Source organism: Neolamprologus multifasciatus, chromosome 19 (assembly GCF_963576455.1).
Source record: "Neolamprologus multifasciatus chromosome 19, fNeoMul1.2, whole genome shotgun sequence".
Taxonomy (NCBI): domain Eukaryota; kingdom Metazoa; phylum Chordata; class Actinopteri; order Cichliformes; family Cichlidae; genus Neolamprologus; species Neolamprologus multifasciatus.
The window spans coordinates 24895586-24915191 of record NC_140457.1 but is presented as its reverse complement, the minus strand read 5'-3'; the positions used below and the strand labels follow the sequence as shown (position 1 = coordinate 24915191).

Genomic DNA, 19606 nt, shown 5'->3' with positions numbered 1-19606 from the left:
CCCATCTTAAACATTCGATGACCTGTATAGTGCACTCTATGCAGTATTTTGTATTGTATTAATTGCAGATTGGGATTTTTAATAAATTTAAAGGTTTTTAAGCAAATCTGAGACCAGACGTTTTGGTCTAAGCTGACTGATAAATCTGCTTCCCACTTTGCAATAGGAAGGGATATTGATTCATCTATTTTAGAAAGTGTTCTGTATATTTTAGATAATAGTTTGGGGGATTTAAGAGTAAGAAATTGAACCACACTTGGTGGTGTTTGTAATTCAACTTGACTGAGGTTAAATTTCTTTTTTACTATGGATTTAATTTGTTGATATTCTAAAAATCTTTTCTTGTTGATCCCATATTGTGTAACTAGTCTGTCAAATGGAATAAATTCTGTTCCCTCTAATATATGTTCTAAGTATTTAATTCCTTTACAACTCCATTCTGGGAAATTAATCATATTTTTGTTTTGTAATATGTCAGGGTTATTCCAGATAGGTGTACGTTTGCATGGGATTAATGAAGACTCCGTTATTTTTAGAAACTCCCACCATGCTGACAGAGAAAAGCTGATGTTGATGCTTTTAAAGCATTCATGTCTTTTGATGTTTGAGCTAATAAATGGTAGGTCTGAAATCTCTAGATCATTGCATAGTGCCTGTTCAACATCTAGCCAGGGCTCATCTAAGAGGGTACATTTTAACCATTCTGAGATGAACTGAAGCCTGTTGGCTAAGAAGTATTGGTGAAAATTAGGCAGATCTAGTCCTCCTCTATCCTTGGTTCTTTGTAGCGTTTTTAAGCTGATGCGCGGGGGTTTATCTTTCCAAAGGAATTTAGAAATATGTGAATCCAGAGATCTGAACCAATCTTGTGATGGTTTGTTAGGGATCATTAAAAATAAGTAATTTATTTTTGGCAAGATCATCATTTTTATAGTGGCGACCCTTCCCATGAGTGATATGGGTAGAGATTTCCATCTAGTCAGATCGCCTTCTACTTTCTTTAGAAGTGGGATGTGGTTTAATTTAATTAAGTCTGAAAGCTTAGGAGAAACAATAATACCTAAATATTTAATATTTCCAGATTGTAGTGGGGCAGAAGATGAATTGTGGAAGGAGCAGTTAATGGGAAGAACTGTAGATTTTGGCCAGTTAATTGAATAGTCTGAAACTCTTGAAAACCAGTTTATTAGAGTAATTACCTCAGAGAGGTTGATTTGTGAGTTTTGCAGAAAAAGCAACACATCATCTGCATAGAGACTGATTTTATGTTCTACGTTATTACATTTTATGCCCTTAATTGTTGTAGCCTGTCTAAGTGCTGCTGCTAGAGGTTCGATAAAAATTGCAAAAAGTGAAGGGGAGAGTGGGCATCCCTGTCTGGTGCCCCTCAGGAGACAAAAGCTGGAGGATGTCTGGTCATTTGTTCTGATACGAGCTGTTGGGGAATTGTATAATATTCTTATCCAATTTATGAAAGAGTTTCCAAAACCAAATTTGTGTAAAGTTGCAAATAAAAATTTCCAGTTAACTCTGTCAAATGCTTTTTCTGCATCTAGAGATAATATTATGGTTTCAATGTTTTTATTGTATGAGTAGTCTATTAAATTAAGAAATCTACGAGTATTTGTTGAGGAGTGCCGACCTTTTATGAAACCAGTTTGGTCAGGATGAATTAAGAGGGGGGTTATTTTCTCTAATCTCTTTGAGAGAGCTTTGCAGATTATTTTAAGGTCTACATTTATAAGGGATATTGGACGATAACTTGAGGGAAATAAAGGGTCTTTTCCTGGTTTTAGCAGGAGACTAATGTTAGCAGAATTCATATTTGGTGGTAGTCTGCCATTTTTCTTGATTTCCTGCAACATTCCATGGAATACTGGTGCCAAAATTGTCCAGAATTCTTTGTAGAATTCTGCAGGAAAGCCGTCTGGACCTGGAGCTTTATTAATGGGCATACTTATCAGGGCTTCCTGGAGTTCACCTGGCGTCAGTGGCGAATCCAGTGCCATTGCTTGACTGTCTAGTAATTTTGGAAGAGTTACGTTGTCAAGAAACAAATCAATTTCATTTTTAGACGGGTTTATTTGTGGTGAATATAAAGTTTCATAGAAATCCCTAAAAATCTTGTTTATTCTTCCAGGGTCATATATTGTGTTCCCTGATAAATCTTTAGTGGCACATATAGTTGTTTTTTCTTTATTTATTTTTAACTGGTTTGCTAGAAATCGACCTGGTTTGTTACTGTGTTCAAAATTCTGCAAGCGAAGTCTTTGTACAAGGAATTGTGTTTTTCTATTAATAATTTCATTTAATTCTAGTTTTGTTTTGCATATTTTGTTCATTATTTCTTGATCTTGGTGGAACGCGTAGGCTTCTTCTAAGGATTTGATGGTTTTTTCTAATTCCTGAATATTTTTGTTTTCTTCTTTCTTTTTGTGTGATGAGAAAGAAATTATTTTACCTCTCATCACAGCTTTTCCTGCTTCCCATAGAACAGAAGCAGATGTTCCGGGAGTGTCATTAAAGTCTAAATATGAAGTCCATTCCTTTTTAAAATATTTAATAAAGTCTTCATCTTTAAGTAGTGATGCTGGCAAACATCTTTATGCTGTGATGAAAACCTTCTTCTGTGACTGTGGAAATAACAATGTTTCTTTTCCAACTCAGGTTTTTCTTTTTGTTATTAATACTTAAAATAAAAGAGACAGACTAGCTGTTATCATTACTTTAGGAAAAGAACATCGGTCAAAACACAAATCAGTAAAGAAGTTAACAAAAACACACTCCTACTCCATGCCACAAACACACAGCTCAAACTCTGCCAAGAAAATGTCACTGTGGCCCCGGAGCATTCGTCTCCCTGACCTTAAGTACTCTCTTTCCTAATCACCGAGTGAAATCTCAGGGCGGTACCTACAGGGCTTCAGAAGTGGTCGAGCATTGGCAGCGTGGGCAGCTGCAGACTGCTTGTCTGTCTGCAGAGCGCGTCTGCTGTCAGATGGGGGCAGTGTCAAAAATATGCAATACAACATGTCTGTGGGGTACGCTTGCTTGTGCTGTGATGAAGAGCAAAGTTAGAGCATACAAAGAGCTGAAGGCCATCAGCATTCAGCATACTACACATGTTTGCATTGATTAAAAACCTCCAGTGCATATGCAAACTGGCACAATTGCAGTACCATAAATTAAGCTTATAGCAGGATAGTGAGCAAAACACCCCCACAAGCAAAACCACAGTTCACACCAGGTCTGTAACACCGTCATAAATTACGGTATGTGTTTAGCATCTTCAACTTTATTTTCATTTGAGAAAAGTAGCAGCATGGCTGCTAGCCAACGCCTTAGTTATTGCACCTATTGTTTAAACATACTCACTGCAAAAATAATGTTGGCACTAAACAAAGCCCATTGTTCTCCATTGTGTATTCTTATCTGGCAATACGACTGCGTTTTACATCTGAAAACTAAAGTCTACACAGATAATAGAGGTTCAGGTTCAGTTGTTAGAGTTAGTCTGGCGGTTTCACAATAGATCTCATTTTTTTCATTTAGTTGAAACATGTTTACCGTAAGAGGATTTGTCTCTACTTCTGAGCCATATAAAAAATGAATCTGATATTTATGTGGTAGTTAAAAACCAACTCTTCACACAAAAATTTAAATCCTCCTGATTTAAAAAAAGTGAGATGCAAAAAGGAGAGACAAGAACTTAGATCTAATGTTTCTACATGTTAAAACCAGTGTTGGGATTTTTACTCCAGAAAATCAATGTATCGCTTTTCTTAAACGTAATGCAGTATGTTACTTAATTACTCACTGGAGAAAGTAATTTGTTACACTACTCATTATATTACTTTCTCATTACTCCTTAAAATGAGCCAAAACACACCGTTTCATAATTATCAGTTAACAATACAAACCTTGTGTTAGTCTGTTGGACTGTAATCTGAATCCCAATTCTAATGAGAACATAACTAATCTTTGTTTTAGTTTAGTTAAAGCAAAGTTGAAAATCAGTTGAAAATCAGCCCAAAGAGATAGGATCGTCACACTGTTTCATACTCTAGAAGCACAAACGACTCATCACTACTTTTGATACCTGTTTTAAGTTCGGATTCTGCCTGCTGGGTTGGGGGTCGGCATACACTCAGCTTTAAAATCCCTCTGTGTTCTTGGCTAGCTTTGCGTTAGCATGCTGTCTGTGCAAATGTTCTGTTATCAGTAAAATCCATTTGTTTCTGTCTTGGATGCAGTTTCCACTTAACTATTAAGCTCTTGTCCTTCTGTGCTATAAAAATACAAGTAATGTGCATATCTCTACTCCTCAAAAGCTGTAGCCCTGCACACAAACTGAAATCAAATGATCGTAGCCCATTTACGCAGGGGGAAAAGGCTGTTTGTTTGATGTTTTGTTTTTTGTTTTTTATTCCTCGGCCAGATAACTGGATAACCTTTGTAACACAAGTAACAACATAATTAAAAATGAATAAAAAAAAAGATTTAAATGACTGAATTTAATAGTAATCTGTTACTTTACTGTTACTGAAAAATGTAATGCAATTAGAGTAATGCATTACATGTAATGCGTTACACCCAACACTGGTTACCCGACACTTTGTATTTAACCACAAACTATTATCAATATTATCTTTGTCATGCCTTCCTCCAAGAAACCAGTAATGTTGAGTCCTGTCAGTCCTCAAAGTTCAGTAGTTCATCCCAACAGTGACAGCAGAGTTAGTTTGTGTGATCCATATGTTGGCAATAACCAGCTGATAAGTTTGAGTCAGTTTTGAAGTCAAGCAGAAATCCACAACAACTGCCTCAAGGCATTTTACATTGTAAGTTAAAGACCAAGAGCTGGCTTGAGGTAAAAGGTTTTTTGGGAGATGAGGTAACTGTGGCATTGGAAAAGACGCCGTGAGTTTAGGAACGACTTGTATAAATAGACCGGAAATTCTTGGTGAAGTGTGCATCCCTGCCTCAGGGTCGATAGTCAGCAACAAGAGTGTGCAAAGATTAAATATTAATGACAAAATGAAACAGAAACTGAAACACGGAGAACTTGAAGGAAAAAAAACACTATAAGATTATTATTATTGTGAAAAAGTCCTGACATAATGGAACAGATGCTGTCGCTGTAATTAAAGAAGCTGTGGTTCAGCTTGGGCCACTACAGTCAAAAGGATTGTTATTTTCGTCAGCACTGTCTGTTATGTGACCTCCCCACCCAGAGCAGCAGCAAGCCCCCAACACTGAAAAGAGCAGACCTTATTAAGAAGGCGTTGTATTGCAGCTTAAATAACCTGCGGTGTTAGGGATTTTCCTGTTGGATGCCCGAAGCGGGATAGTACTCAGATCAGCTGATCTTTCGGGATAGTGGCTGATTTCACCTTGAACAGAAATCATTATAAGGCATCCATAAGGTTGCTGTGGGCAGCTGTCAGCTATTCTCCAAGGTTTTGTCATGTTTATGTCACTCTTTCTTAAGAGCAGGTATCTGAGCTGCCCACTCACCAGTTTCAGCCCCTATTACCAGTAAAATGGCATTTAAAAGAATTTAAAAACTGCTCTAGACCTAATCAGATTTAGCTTAATGCTGGGCACTGACAGCTTATTTGGATGCGCGAAAAGTGACATGTGACAAAGCTTCTAAACCAGAAGACTGTGATTTAACAGTTAACCAATCAAAAATGTGATTTCAGTCAGGACAATCAGTGAGCAATCAGTGGTTATTTAGCTTGTAAATAACCACTAAGGGTGGAGTCGGTCATTTACTAATTGGAGGGTTGGTGGTTTGTTTCCTGGCTGCTTCAGTCTACATACCAAAGTGTCCTTGGGCAAGATTAAACCATGAGTTGCTCGAGTTGAAAAGCACAATAAGAGCCAGTCTATTTATCATTCATTTAATTCTTTTTAATTTGGTGGCATTCTTCTAGGACCAGCAGCAAGACACTTAGCACAGAACAGAGATCATTGACACCAAAATATGACATTGCTTTAGTTAGAAACTTCATTAAAAGGAGGAGTTGGGGCCAAGATGGGTTGCAAAGGGGCTTGCAGGTTGTAGCCACTGTGGGTGCACTAAAGCAACTCTAATATTAAGCTCTATGTGACGTTTTCTAAGAGGATTGGCGGAGATTGTCCCTGTGGCCAGCATTTTCAATCGGTAAATTGACTGAACAGGCAGAAGCGTCAGTGAAACATTTCATCTACACAAACAAAAGGCAAAAATATATTTGTTCCAGATATTTCTTCCGGGGGAGTTAGTTTGGACTGTGATGAAAGAAACCTCTGTTTTACTTGACAGTTATCTGACACTAATTCCTTTCAGCACTTTCACATCTGCTGACATTTAATCTAATTTCATCTGACACTCAGTATCCCTTTCACTTTACCAGATGAAGCACTTTAATCACACTGTTTAGATGCACTTTGTATAACATCTGCAATGCATATCATGATAATAGGAAGGAACATTTACTGCTTTAGTTGATATGAAGCAATGACGGTTCATCATGTTTAATCCGATCACATCGTGTATCATCAGCTCAGCTGTGACAGAGATTCTCCTGATTTGTATTCAGCAACAGTGGACTCATTGTTTTTGTCAGAAGGTAATGAGGAAGAGAACAAAGCCCACCAGTGATCGCTTCTCATTTACTTTTTATCAAATCGTACTCTTCTTGCCAAAAATTCATTTAATTAAAAGTGCTAATCTTTCAGCTTATGCCTCCAGGTAGACATGGAGATATGAAGTGACACGTAAGGCATTCCCCACCCCCACCACAGATTCTCTTCTAGCTCAGAGCAGCTTCTAGCTTGGGTTGGCTCAGCAGCTCTCGGCAGCAGGTTGGACGAGCAGGAAGTATGGATGGATGAATGGAAGGAGTTTAGGAGATGTGCTAGATGTGGTGAGTTGGGTCAATTATGGCTGGGCAGCGAAGTGAGCGACTTCCCCTCGCTTCCATCTTTAAGTCAAACATCGACTCGGCTCCCCATCCATTGGGCACCGTCATTTTAACCAAAAATAACACTTAAATTACCAGTTGGATGGCTGGCTGGCTGCCTGGCAGGGATTTCTGTCATTTCCAATGTAATTAGGGTGTAAGAGGAGCCAGAAGAGAGCCTGGCGCCAGGCTGAATAATACAGGCGAGGTGTAGGAGCACTGATGGATAATTTAACATGACTGTCCAGAAGTCAGCTACATTTTGCAGTACCTGAGTGCACTGCAGGAAGAATGTGTCATGTGTTCTTAAGTGAAAAATGTTAAAACAGACCATCAGATTTCCATAATAATAATAAATCTTTGTTTACTTCATGTTGTAGAAAAGTGCTTTTATCTCTGATGAATTATGTGCAATGCTCAGCGGAGAGCACCGGAGACAGAATTACTATTCATAGCATTCATATGAAAAGATAAGTTTGCAGATAAGCTGCATTTTGCTTATTTATGTGTGTCCCTCCTCCCCCTGCAGATAATTTTCCGCAAGATCAGTGAGGTGAAGAAGGAGGAGGAGGAGAGACAGCGAGCGAAGAACGAGGTACAGCTCACCATCCCACAGGACCATCCTGTCCGGAAGCTTTTCCAGAAGTTCAAGCAGCAGAAGGAGCTCCGCAACCAAGGAGCCGCAGCTGCCTCGCAACTAGACCTGGAGAAGAACCAGCTGCAGGTGGAGCACCACCAGCACCTGCATCCCCACACCCTGCAGCTCGGCCACTCCAGTCTGCAGCACTCCCTGCCGCTCACCCTGCAGCGGCCCCTCACCTCCATGCAGAACGGGGCTCCACCCAGCAGCAGCGTTCTGACTGTGTCTCAGGTCACACCCATGCAGAGCTCTCTGGCTTACGGCCATCCCAGCGAGGCACCTGCAAAGCAGAACAACTGTGACATCATGGAGCTGCAGCCCAGTTCTGCTGGAGGGGCCAGCGAGCAAACTGTCAGGCTCAAAGTCAGCACCAGCCCTGCGCTCGGAAAGCCGGCCGCCAAGGCGAGTGGCTGGATGCGCCTCAAAAACAACATGGCTCCGGCGGAGACGAGGAAGGAGGGTCTTAACAACAATGTCAAGGCTGTTTCCGTGGAGATGCTCTCTCAGGACGGTAAAGGTCGGGAAACAGGGGGGAGCAGGGATGGAGAGGAAGGCGGGGTCTCCAGCAACAACCCACTTCGCAAGACGGACTCCTGTGACAGTGGAATCACTAAGAGCGAGCTGCGCATCGACCGGGCAGGGGAGCCGCGGACCCCAGCGGCAGTTACCCCACTTCTCCACAGCCCTCTTCCCGGAGGAGTGGGGTCCCCTCACTCTTTCTGCCCCATACCGGAACAGGCCCTGCAGGCTGCATTGCACGAGACCCGGATGGAGCTCCGGGGGGACATCCAGACTCTGGGAGGCCGTCTGGGCGCCCTGGAGAGTCAGGTAGCTGAAATTATCAAACTGCTGTCGGATAAGAGACAGCCGTCCACGGGGGCGCCACCTGCCTCCGCCACACCCAAAACCAAAATACAACGGCAAGACATTTTCACCGTCTCCAGGCCCGTTTCTCCAGACTCAGAGAAAGACGACGGGCTCTGAAGAGAGCTGAACCAGCGGTGCAGAGTGCGCGAGATTATATTAACATTAGCTCTATCAATTCAAGGTTACTCTCATTTTTGGGCATCCTCGTGGACTCTCGTACACCGCTGGTCTCAATTCCAAATTGAAAACAAAAAACTGGCTTCTTGTTTGCACACTGATTTTCTTTTGTCTCCAGGTGATGTGAGAGTCTTTACTCTCCAGTCACCTGGACTCTGTTTTCTTTTTGATTGTACATACCTCTCTATGCATGTCCAGCTGGATTCTGGCCTGCCAAAGAAACAACTACTAAACGTACTTATTGCCTGTATATTATGCAGTTGACTGCATGCAAATAAGATTCAAAGAGACATTTTATTGAGCTACACTGTACATATAAATATTTTTCATTGATGAATTTACTATGTGGACATTCAGGGTTTGCATACTAGTAGCACTATAAACATTGAAAATCTCAAAGGGTTTACAGGCAGATGGATTGTGCATGGATTATTTATACATAAGGGGACAGAGGTTTTGTTTCATTTCTTTTGCCTGTCAGATGAAGCAGATGTGTGATTCTGTTCTCACACCACAGAGATGTGAGGATGTGAGGATCAGCATCTGTTAAAACAGGGAGGGGAATTTCTGATATGTTTTTCTAATATATATATATATATATAATAATAATAATGATCATTGATTTCTATTTTTGATTACAGAAATGCCCTTGGCCTCAGTTTGATATCTGGTAAACCCTGAAAAATGCTTGTTTTGTTTGATCCCTCCTTGTGTCTATGCATCACTCGGGTACGCTGCCAGAATATTGTACCTTTGTAATCTCGTTGATGAATGATGTTTTTTGTTTAGTTTTCTTTGGGGTTTTTTGTTCCATTCCTCTGCATGAATCAGGGATGGCAGAATGCACTTTTGGGTAAAGTTGGGGTGACAAGAAGGCTTTGGGGAAATAACACAGTTCACGCAAAAGTCCACTCAGCACAGTGACATGTAATCCCACGGCCCCAGCAACACACACGGCAGTCTTAACCAGCTAGCGTCTCTCTGAAGTCTGCTCTGAATTCCATTAAGCAGCAACAGCTTTGCCTCAAAGCTAGCAAGTCATGAAAATGGAATAGCGTACTTTCTATATCATTTTTTGTAAAAAATCTGCATGTGAAGGAGCAGTTTTATGCTCCGCAGTGCTTACAAATACACGTGTGAGAAGTGACACATTTGCTTCGTGCATACACATGCAGTGTGAAGGCGTCTCGTGGTGTGAACCCCGAAGGCTCGCGAAGACCTTTTCTTCACACAAGGCAGATCAGTTGGTTTGTCAGAAGTCACGGTCTTTTCAGGTCCTCTGTGAATTGGACAATGTCCCTCCTCCTACCAGCGCTCATTCCCTGAAAAAACACACACACACTCTCAGAATCATATTTAATAAGACAACGATAAGAACACAAATGTACAGTAGCCATCATGAAAGTTTTATAAACATTTAATTATTTTCTGGTGGTTATATCAAATGAATAGCTGAATGAATAGTAAGTTAAATAGTGAACAGTAGTAAATATGCCAAAAAGTAAAGAATTAGATTCAAAACTGAGGATTTTGCAGTTTGTCCTCTGCACAGTGAATGGTTTGGTTTAAACACAAGAACCTGTTTTGATGCTGCTGCAAAGTATCTTCTAACAAGCACTTGGCGACAGTAGGAAGGAAAAACTCCCTTTTAGCAGGAAGAAACCTCTGGATGTTGCTTCCTCTGCCCAGGGAGCGACAGCCATCTGCTGCGACCAGTTGGGAGTGAAGGGAGGGCGACAGGACAAAAAAAGAGATACTCCATTATAGGCTTTTGTCAAAAGAGTGGATGGGTGTGGAAACTGCTTCTGCAAGAAATCTAATGACATAAAAAGAAACACTTTTTAACCCTATGCTACAACCTTCCAAGCCATTCAGTCAATCCACGCTTTGTTGACCCAATGTTTAGAAATAGGGTTGAAAGGGATTCATGGTTATGTCATACAAGTTCTCTTGTAGATTTCCTGCTGCTGAAGGCTAAATCAGTCCTTAGAGGGAACCTGCATGCAATTATTTCTATATCATATTAAAATCAATCCTCTCAATATTTAGCCTCGCTTTACATCTTTGCTGAGCTTCTGATAAGCATAGATAATCTCTATCATCTCCCATGTGAACAAATAGGAGTACAAACCCTAAAGATGTCTTCCAGGAGGCTGTTAGGAATAAGTCTTACCTCTTTGGATTCACATTAACCAGACTAATGCGTCATATTGAACTTGATTGACTGTCAGAATGTCACACTGCTGATCCAGGAAATCTACAGACAAGACAAATTAGTAGCTTAAGCAACACCAAGGAGATACATCTAAACGCAAGTTCCAAAGCGATCGCCCTCCATTGTCGACATAAAACATGTAGTCTGGAAAGTGGTGAAATGCAATCAATTGTTACTCTATGGATGAATGTACACTGCTTGACCAATAGTGACCAATAGAATTCTAACAAATCAGAACCTAGATGCCTTTCAGTGGTGCTATTGGCACCATGTCTTCTTTCTGTTCTCACACCTCATCTCTGCCCCCTCTGCGTGCCGTTAGGATTCACAGCAGAAATTTAAACCATCATGACTACACAAACTGATATAGTGACCATTTCAAAAGACATATATTGTGCTGTCTGATCTTGACTGACACCCATGCTTGAAAAATAGTAAATTAAGGGATGTTTTGCTATAATTTTAATGAGCCCAGTTACAACTCGTGATTTTTATTCTGGAGAAACTTTTGGTGCAGCAAAAACAAAGCATTTATTCTGAATGTTCCTGCCATTTCTCGTGATTATAGGTGTGAAGGCTCATTCAGATTCATTTCTCTCTGTTCTCTACAGGCAGAAAAATAATGAGAAATTATAACTTTATGATGCTAATTGGCATAAAATCACAGTAGTCCGAGTTAGACATTAGATTTCTGTCACGACATGCTAATCAAGTTGTTCAATTTGGAAAGAATACAGTTTTAATGGCTGCACTTATGCAAATGACAACTTTTAATTTAAATTGGAAATTAATCCTGTCAGCACAGGCCCATTCCCTCTACCAACATCTTTTTTTACACTCACACTTGGTCACTTGCCACGGCGGGCCATATACTCTGTGCTTCAGGCCGCTAAGCAGATCCCCTGCTGGAATCAGCAGCAAGTGCCTTGCTCAGGGGAAACGCAGCAGCATTTTCAGTCAACTTGGCTCCAGTGATTGTTGCAGAAATCATCTTCAATGATGGCTCCCAATGTATGTGTGTAGTGCAAAACATGCCAGTGTGCTTCACGTCACTTAACAGTTGGAGTCAATATCACGCAAAGCTATTCAAACAATTGAACCCTAAGTTTTCTTCTTTCTTCTCCTATGTGATAGGTCATAGTAACGATAGATAGGTAAGCCAGGATTAGAGTAATTATTCAAAGTATATCCATCAGGGGGTTTTCACATTGATCTCTTGCTTCACCTTTGGACAAGAGATCTTGAAAACAATCTTCTCTCAAGCTAAAGGCTACATTCCACATATTGGCTTGCATATATTCAAAGTTCTCCAACTGAAGCTGTGAAATTCAGTTTAAGATCTGGTTTTGTTCACACTTTGCACTGTGCACGGTGAGACCTACCAAACAAGCTTATTTAGCCACAGTAACATAGTACAAGACAAAAATACACAGCGGTCTTTAATGTTTGTGGATCTGCAGATGGTAGTGTGTGAAAGGGTTTTGTAGTTTGACCAACTGGGCATGACTCACTGTGGCTTAACCCCCACCATACGCTCAGCTACCAACAAAGACTCTTCTATGGAAATGTTAAAAGCGTTTTGGGAAACTAGGAAATCACTTACTGACACAGCAGGAGGAGGAGTGAGTGCAGCAGTAAAATTAATTACTTAATAGCTCTCAGAAAGTACCAAACATCCCAGACTTTTTCTCTTCTTAAGTCTAGGGAGAATCTGAAAGACATGTGTTTTGTCGGATGTTATCATATTAGAATTTATAACAAAAATAAAGCCACAATACAAACTCCTTAGAAACATTTTAAGACATTAAAGGGATCATTTCTTTACATTTGTGGCTTTGGAGGAGTCTAATATGTTTTCACAAAAAGACATGAGATCAATGCCACATACTTGTGTTTGGAGTATATCATATGTTGTTTTTCTCTACCTGACGGAAAGATTTTCCTTACAGACAAATACAGCACGTGCTAAAAAAGAGAATTAGAGTACTTCCTTAACCTAAAAGTATCACATTAGGGTCAACTTTTCACCCAGAACATCACCTATAATTGATTCAAAAATGTCTTCTTAAAATTATTCAGTGCAGTAAAATATGTGTTAGAATAAATATCCATTAAGCAAAGAGTACAATGTATCAAACATGGAACTAAAATGTGTATTTTTATTTTAAAAAACACATTATTCATACCCCAAATAAACAGCTTGGTTTCATTTATAGCTGACTTGTTCAGGATCTCTTGCTGTCACTAAGTAGCATTGCTTTTCAATGCGAGGGGTTAAAGAATGTATTTTATGAACACTTAAATGCCACTTTTTTAGATACACTTGTTCAACTGCTTATTAACAAAATATCTAATCAGCCAAACACATGGCGGATCCTCAATGCGTGTAGGCACATACATGGTCAAGGCGACCATCTGAAGCTCAAAGTGAGCATCAGAATAAGAAAGAAAGGTGATTTAAGTGAGTTTGATAGTGACATGTTTGTTGGTGCGACGCGCAGGTCTGAGGCTTTCAGAAACTGCTGATCTACTGAAAGTTTCCCACATAGCCATTACTAGAGTTTGCTGATGAGAGAAAAATGGCCAAACTACATCGAGCTGATAGAAGGGCAACAATAATAATCACTTGTTACAACCCAGGTATGCTGATAAACATCTCTGAATGGACAACACATTGAACCTTGGAGTAGGTGTAAGCATGGATTCATCCTACCTTGTGTGAATATTTCAGGCTAATAGTGGTGGAAGGGTGTAGGGGGTATTTTCTTTGCACATTTTGGGCCCTTTAGTATGAACATAGCATCATGTTAATGACAACACCCTACCTGTGTTGTTGCTGACTGTGTCCATCCCTTTATGATCAGTGTAGCCATCTCCTGACGGCTGCAGGATAACGGGCTATGTCACAAAGCTAAAGAAAATTGAAGATGATCTCAAACTGCTCTGGTGAACACAACAGTGAGTTCATTGTACTCAAACGGCCTCCACAGTCATGTTTGTACTCGTTCCAAATGGAGTTCAAATTAAAATAAACAGTGTCATTAAAGTTTAGCTTTACCAGGAAGAGAATGTGTGAGTCATAGTGGTCAGAGTGTCAACCCAAACCTCTGCAAAGTGCTAATCAGATCAATCCACCATGAAGGTTTCCTTTTGTAATTGTTCATTAAAAATCATGTATTGGTCGATGTGTTCTCTATAAACAGACACATATTGACTTTTTATAGTCTCCTTATAGTCCAGGTACTACAGACCTACTGAGGGTCTGAGCACAGTCTGGTTTTATGCAGGTAAACATGAAGTCAACAGCATAAGATGAGCTGCATCTTAAATGCACCTTAAATGCAGTTTAGAAACCATCAGCTGCCATTTAATGATGGTTTTGCTTTTTGCAGGTTCTTAAAAACGTACTTGCATTTTGTAAACAATGCAAACAATGATCAGCAGACGGAACAGGAAGTCTTGGCCTGGATGCAAACCTCAAAAATATTGGTTTCCAATTGGTTGTCTGTTTATCACGCAGCAGCAAGTCTTAAGACGAGACTGTGAGCACCTTGGGAGTGCTAAGTAAGATCAAGTTTGAAGAAGTGACCCTAAATTTTGCATTAACAATACTGCTATTCTGTCCTCAGACATAAAAATCATCCCCTGAGTAGTTGCAGTACATGATGAGGTGCAGGACAGGGGGCTCACAGGAGAACTTGCAGCACTAGATTGAGTTTGAGAGCTTTCCTGTCAGCGAATTTACCTGAAACTTTACGGCTTGTCTGAGGAGAAACAGCAGCGTCCTCGTCCTCGGCTTTATTAATTTGACAAGCAAGTGAAGGGCAACTCTGTGATCTGAGGCCTATATACACACAGACACACACACCTACACACACACCTTTCAGCACAGGATTTTTCGGCTTTGCCGCTTGAATGTACAAACCCCCCTCCAACCCCACCCCCACTCCAAATACTGTCCCTTCTCTGTGCTCTGAGAATTTCTTCTGGAGTAGGGATGGAAGTTTTTCCCTTCTCTCTTCTTTTCTTTTTATTTCTGAAAAAAATATTTTGCTTTTCTCTACTTTTTGGAAGCTTTTCTGTGTCTTTTGCCTTGAACCTGATAGGAAGTCCTGCTCTGTCTCACTTCTTTTTCCTATGAGCACCTTGTTTTTTTAGTTTTATTATTTATTTATTTATGTTCTGTCATTTTAGGTCTCCTCCACCTTCACCCTTCTGATCCTCCATTCTCTCTCCCTTCTCAATGATCCCCACTCACATAACTGCAACTGCTCCCTTAAGCATGTTGATGAAGCACCGTCTTCTTTGTCGTGCCAACTGACTGACAAACAACAAACGCGCCAATCTTGGGATGGGCGGGCAGGACAGAGGGGCCTCATTTATTAAAATTATCCTTTGGTTTGTTTTCAATTCTGCATAGTGCATCCGAGATGACTCGAAAAGAAATGGAAGTCATTTCTCGGAGAGTGATAGAATTGTTTTTTATCTTTTCACTTATGGACACAACCTGCAGACTTTTTTCACCTGAATTAATTTTTCATCAATCTCACCTTTAGCTCAAACTTTGGATCAATTTAATAAATGGGGCCCACTAGAAAAGCTTTTCTATTTTTTTTTCTGCTGGAATGTTTTCAATTTCTACTGTATTGTTGAAGCAGTGGTATGACACAGCACTGGATTCCCACACTGACTCATGTATTGTTTTGCAGTTGCACACCTAAACTGTAGTGTCAGAATAATAAACATCCGTCTGGGATACTCTCGCTGGGCTTCCTGTCTGGTTCTCTGTTTTCAGTGAGAGCTTCCTTTGCACTCATCTTCCAAAACAAGCATTAATGTATCAATGATCTTTTGCTTTTTGACACCTAAAAGGAGTTCAAAGAACCTTATTGAGCTGTGGTGGCTAAAAGCATTAAAGTCAAAGCCACTTCCCCACTACCTTAGCAAGACTCAGACAGATTTCATGAAACTAGGCAGAGAGGGTTGGCATGAGAAAAGGAAGGATTAAAATACACTTTGTGGATAAAGGTTCTGGGCCAGCTGCTGTACACATACTGCAGGTGGCGTGTATGCACTACACTCACTTTACGTAAGTTTCCGAGGTCTGAGTTCCTGTAACTTTCATTTCCATATCTGTGACGATGGTGTGGTCCCTGGCTCAGCTGCAGGGAAGGGTTGGTGCAATGAGCTCAAGGGGCAGAGCCAGGCAGGTGGGTCAACATGGGGTGATGATGGAGCTGTTTTTAGTGACGCTGGAGTGGAGAGGAATGAGGTCAGAACGTGTACACAACGCTGGGGAAGAGCAGCAGTGGGACGTGTGCCGAACCCAATTTCCAGGGGAACACCAAAACGTTCCTAGGCCAGCCAAGCCCCGGGGCAAACCCAGCGTGTCCTGGGTCTGTCCCACCTCTTCCCGGTGGGACATGCCCAGAACACCTCACGCAGGACGCATGCTTGTCAGGTGCCCTAACCACCTTGGATACATGTACAATGTTCCTGAATAAGTTTTTTTTTTTTTTTTTTTTTTTGGGGGGGGGGGGGGGGGGGGACAAACAAAATAAAGTTTTGATCAAAAATGTTTTTTCCCTTGATATTTATTACATTCAAAGGACTTTTACTAAACGATGAAACAAATGCTACACATGCACTATACCCACATGAATAAATAAAAAATAGCTCTAGTCAAAATTACATCACGAATATTAAATAGGGTTTCAATAGGGCAAATAACAAAAGCCTGCACTTAGACTTGTTTAAGTAAGTTTAAAGAGTACAAGGAAAACTAACAGTATATAGAAAATACAACACTGCCTGGAGAGTGAACTGCCTTGGCGGAGGTTTGCACCCTCAGAGTGCTTCTTGTTTACACCTGTGACAGTGATAAAAACACCTGAATTCAAAGATTTAAAGGAGTCTTCCAATACTATGTATGTTAGCTGAAATGGCTCTTTGAGTGGACGCTTCAGTATCAAAGCACAAATCAGTTTCCTGATTCCAATCACTTCTTGTAGTTCAGTACGAAGTTTCCTGCTCACTGAACAAAAACTTTACATGCTTTTGTTGGCTGGTGGTGGCGCTCTCACTTGGTGTTCGCTCGCTCGCTCTGTGGTATATAGTGATGGGATTTCCGGCTCTTTTTAGAGATCCGGCTCTTTCGGCTCGGCTCACTAAAAAGAGCCGGCTCTTTCGGCTCCGAACCGGCTCTTCAGGTTGTTTTGTTGCTTTAATTATTTAATCATTAACAATAATATAAAATTATGCAGAAAAGGAATTACTAATGTAAAAAAAAGTGGTTTTATTTATATATGTTTATATATGGCCCCTAGAGACAAAGCACGTACAAACTCTAAAGCTTATACAAACTCCAAAAAGCACGTACAAACTCCAAAACACATTTCTAGCGTTAACTGAACTTCCAAAACAGAGCTACCCAGATCACTTAAATTACACAATTGAGAGCATGTGTGTATTGTTTGTGTATTTATAGACAAGCACTCATATTTATTCAAATAATTAAAAAAAAAAAGTTCATTTACCTGTTACTACCACACACCAAATCCGGTTGTTGAAACTTCCTGGCTTGTGTAGCCACTGGGTAACAAAAGCTCAACACTGCGCCCTAGCATCCTGGAGCACTTCTGTTGTGTTTTGTACGTGTTTTGGACTTTGTACGTGTTTTGGAGTTTGTACGCGTTTTGGAGTTTGTACATGTTTTGGAGTTTTTACGTGTTTTGGAGTTTGTACATGCTTAGGAGTTTGTACGTGTTTTGGAGTTTGTCTGTGCTTTGTCTCTAGGGGCCACCGTAAATATACTTTTATTTATTCACTCCGCATAAAATGTAATAAATAAATCATATAATACAAAAATCAACTATTCACATTTCAAATTTTAACTATTTAAATTTTTAGCTTTTTCCTTTTACAAATTTAAAGTGAAACAACACAAAACACTGCAAACCACAACACAATTAAATATAAATTAAAATATGAAAACAAAAAGAAGATGCACATTCTCTGTCATATGGGCCTGCATGATTTCTGAATCCTTTATCATCTGCAACTGAAAATAGCGGATGATTACTATACCTTTCTAATGTGACGTTGTTGTCCCTCGCTCTCTTTCTCTCTGGCTCTGTTCCTGTGCTACTGCCAGTGTAACTAACGCCCCTCCCCCCTCTGCCCAGCGCAAAGTACAGGCCGCGCATGTGGAGTTTAGCGGAAAAAAGGGCGAGAGAGAGGGTGAGAGAAAGGAGAAAAAAAACCAACAAAAAAAACAACCTCACGGCTCGCAATAAGGAGCCGGCTCGCGTCGTTCACTTCAAAGAGCCGGCTCTAAGAGCCATTTCGTTCGCGAACGACCCATCACTAGTGGTATAGTATCGCTTCCTGTTCCTGCTCAAACACAGTGGTGTTTCTGAGTAGCTTATTTGCTTAGCAGTTTAATTAACAACTTTTAAATACATTCTTTTTTCACAGTATAATCTTCACGTGCTTCATCCGAAGCACACTTTCTGTGTACTCACTACCTAATTTATAGTATTCACTCACTGTCTCTGTACTGTTTCGCTAGCTTAGCTCGTAGCCGACCCGTTAGCACCATGGCTACTTCACCTGTCCCTTCTGCACTTTCTTGCTCATTGTGTCAGATGTTTAGTTACTCCTCGGCCTCCTTTAGCAGTAATGATATCTGTAACAATGTAGCATATTTGCAGCTCTGGAGGCCAGGATTACTGAATTGGAGACTCGGCTTTGCACCCTGCTCTCACCCTTAGCTAGCCAGGCCCCTGTAGCTGGTGCAGCCGAAGATAGCGTAGGCCCCGCTAGCTGTTCCCCGGCAGACCCCAAGCAGCTGGGGAAAGGCTGGGTAACGGTGAGGAGGAAGCGTAGTCCTAAACAGAAGCCCCAGGTACACCACCAACCCGTTCATGTGTCTAACCGTTTTTCCCCACTCGGTGACACACCCGCCGGGGGTCAGACTCTGGTAATTGGTGATTCTGTTCTCAGACATGTGAAGCTAGAGACACCGGCAACCATAGTCAATTGTCTTCCAGGGGCCAGAGCAGGCGACATTGAAGGAAATTTAAAACTGCTGGCTAAGGGTAAACGTGCAATTCTTCGATCTTATATATGATCAACCTATCTCTAATAATCGGCTATGTACCACAGGCCTTCAAGGTGGCTGCAGTTAAACCTTTACTCAAAAAGCCATCTCTAGACCCAGCAGTCTTAGCTAATTATAGGCCAATCTCCAACCTTCCTTTCATATCAAAAATCCTTGAAAGAGTAGTTGTCAAACAGTAAACACATCATCTGCAGAGGAATGGTTTATTTGAAGAGTTTCAGTCAGGTTTCAGAGCTCATCACAGCACAGAAACAGCTTTATTGAAGGTTACAAATGATCTTCTTATGGCCTCTGACAGTGGACTCATCTCTGTGCTTGTCCTTCTTGACCTTAGTGCAGCATTCGATACTGTTGACCATAATATTCTATTAGAGCGATTAGAACATGCTGTAGGTATTACAGGTATTGCACTGCAGTGGTTTGTATCATATCTATCTAATAGACTCCAATTTGTGCATGTAAATGGAGAGTCCTCTTCACACACTGAGGTTAATTATGGAGTTCCACAGGGTTCAGTGCTAGGACCAATTCTGTTTACATTATACATGCTTCCCCTAGGCAGCATCATTAGAAGACATAGCATACATTTTCACTGCTATGCAGATGACACCCAGCTCTATCTGTCCATGAAGCCA

General features: G+C 40.7%; 1 protein-coding gene across 3 annotated transcripts in view; it reads left to right on the top strand.

Annotated features, from left to right (window-relative positions):
- kcnh5b (potassium voltage-gated channel, subfamily H (eag-related), member 5b) overlaps positions 1–15612 on the top strand; it is a 199346-nt gene extending 183734 nt beyond the window's left edge. For 2 of the 3 annotated variants that reach the window (XM_085144145.1, XM_085144144.1), the window contains exon 13: positions 7480–15612. In XM_085144145.1, coding sequence (XP_085000271.1) covers positions 7480–8574 — 1095 coding nt within the window. In that variant the 3' untranslated portion in view covers positions 8575–15612. The remainder of the gene's footprint in view (positions 1–7479) is intronic. The other variant, XR_014871273.1, reaches the window with a different exon arrangement.
- Positions 15613–19606: the final 3994 nt, after the last annotated feature.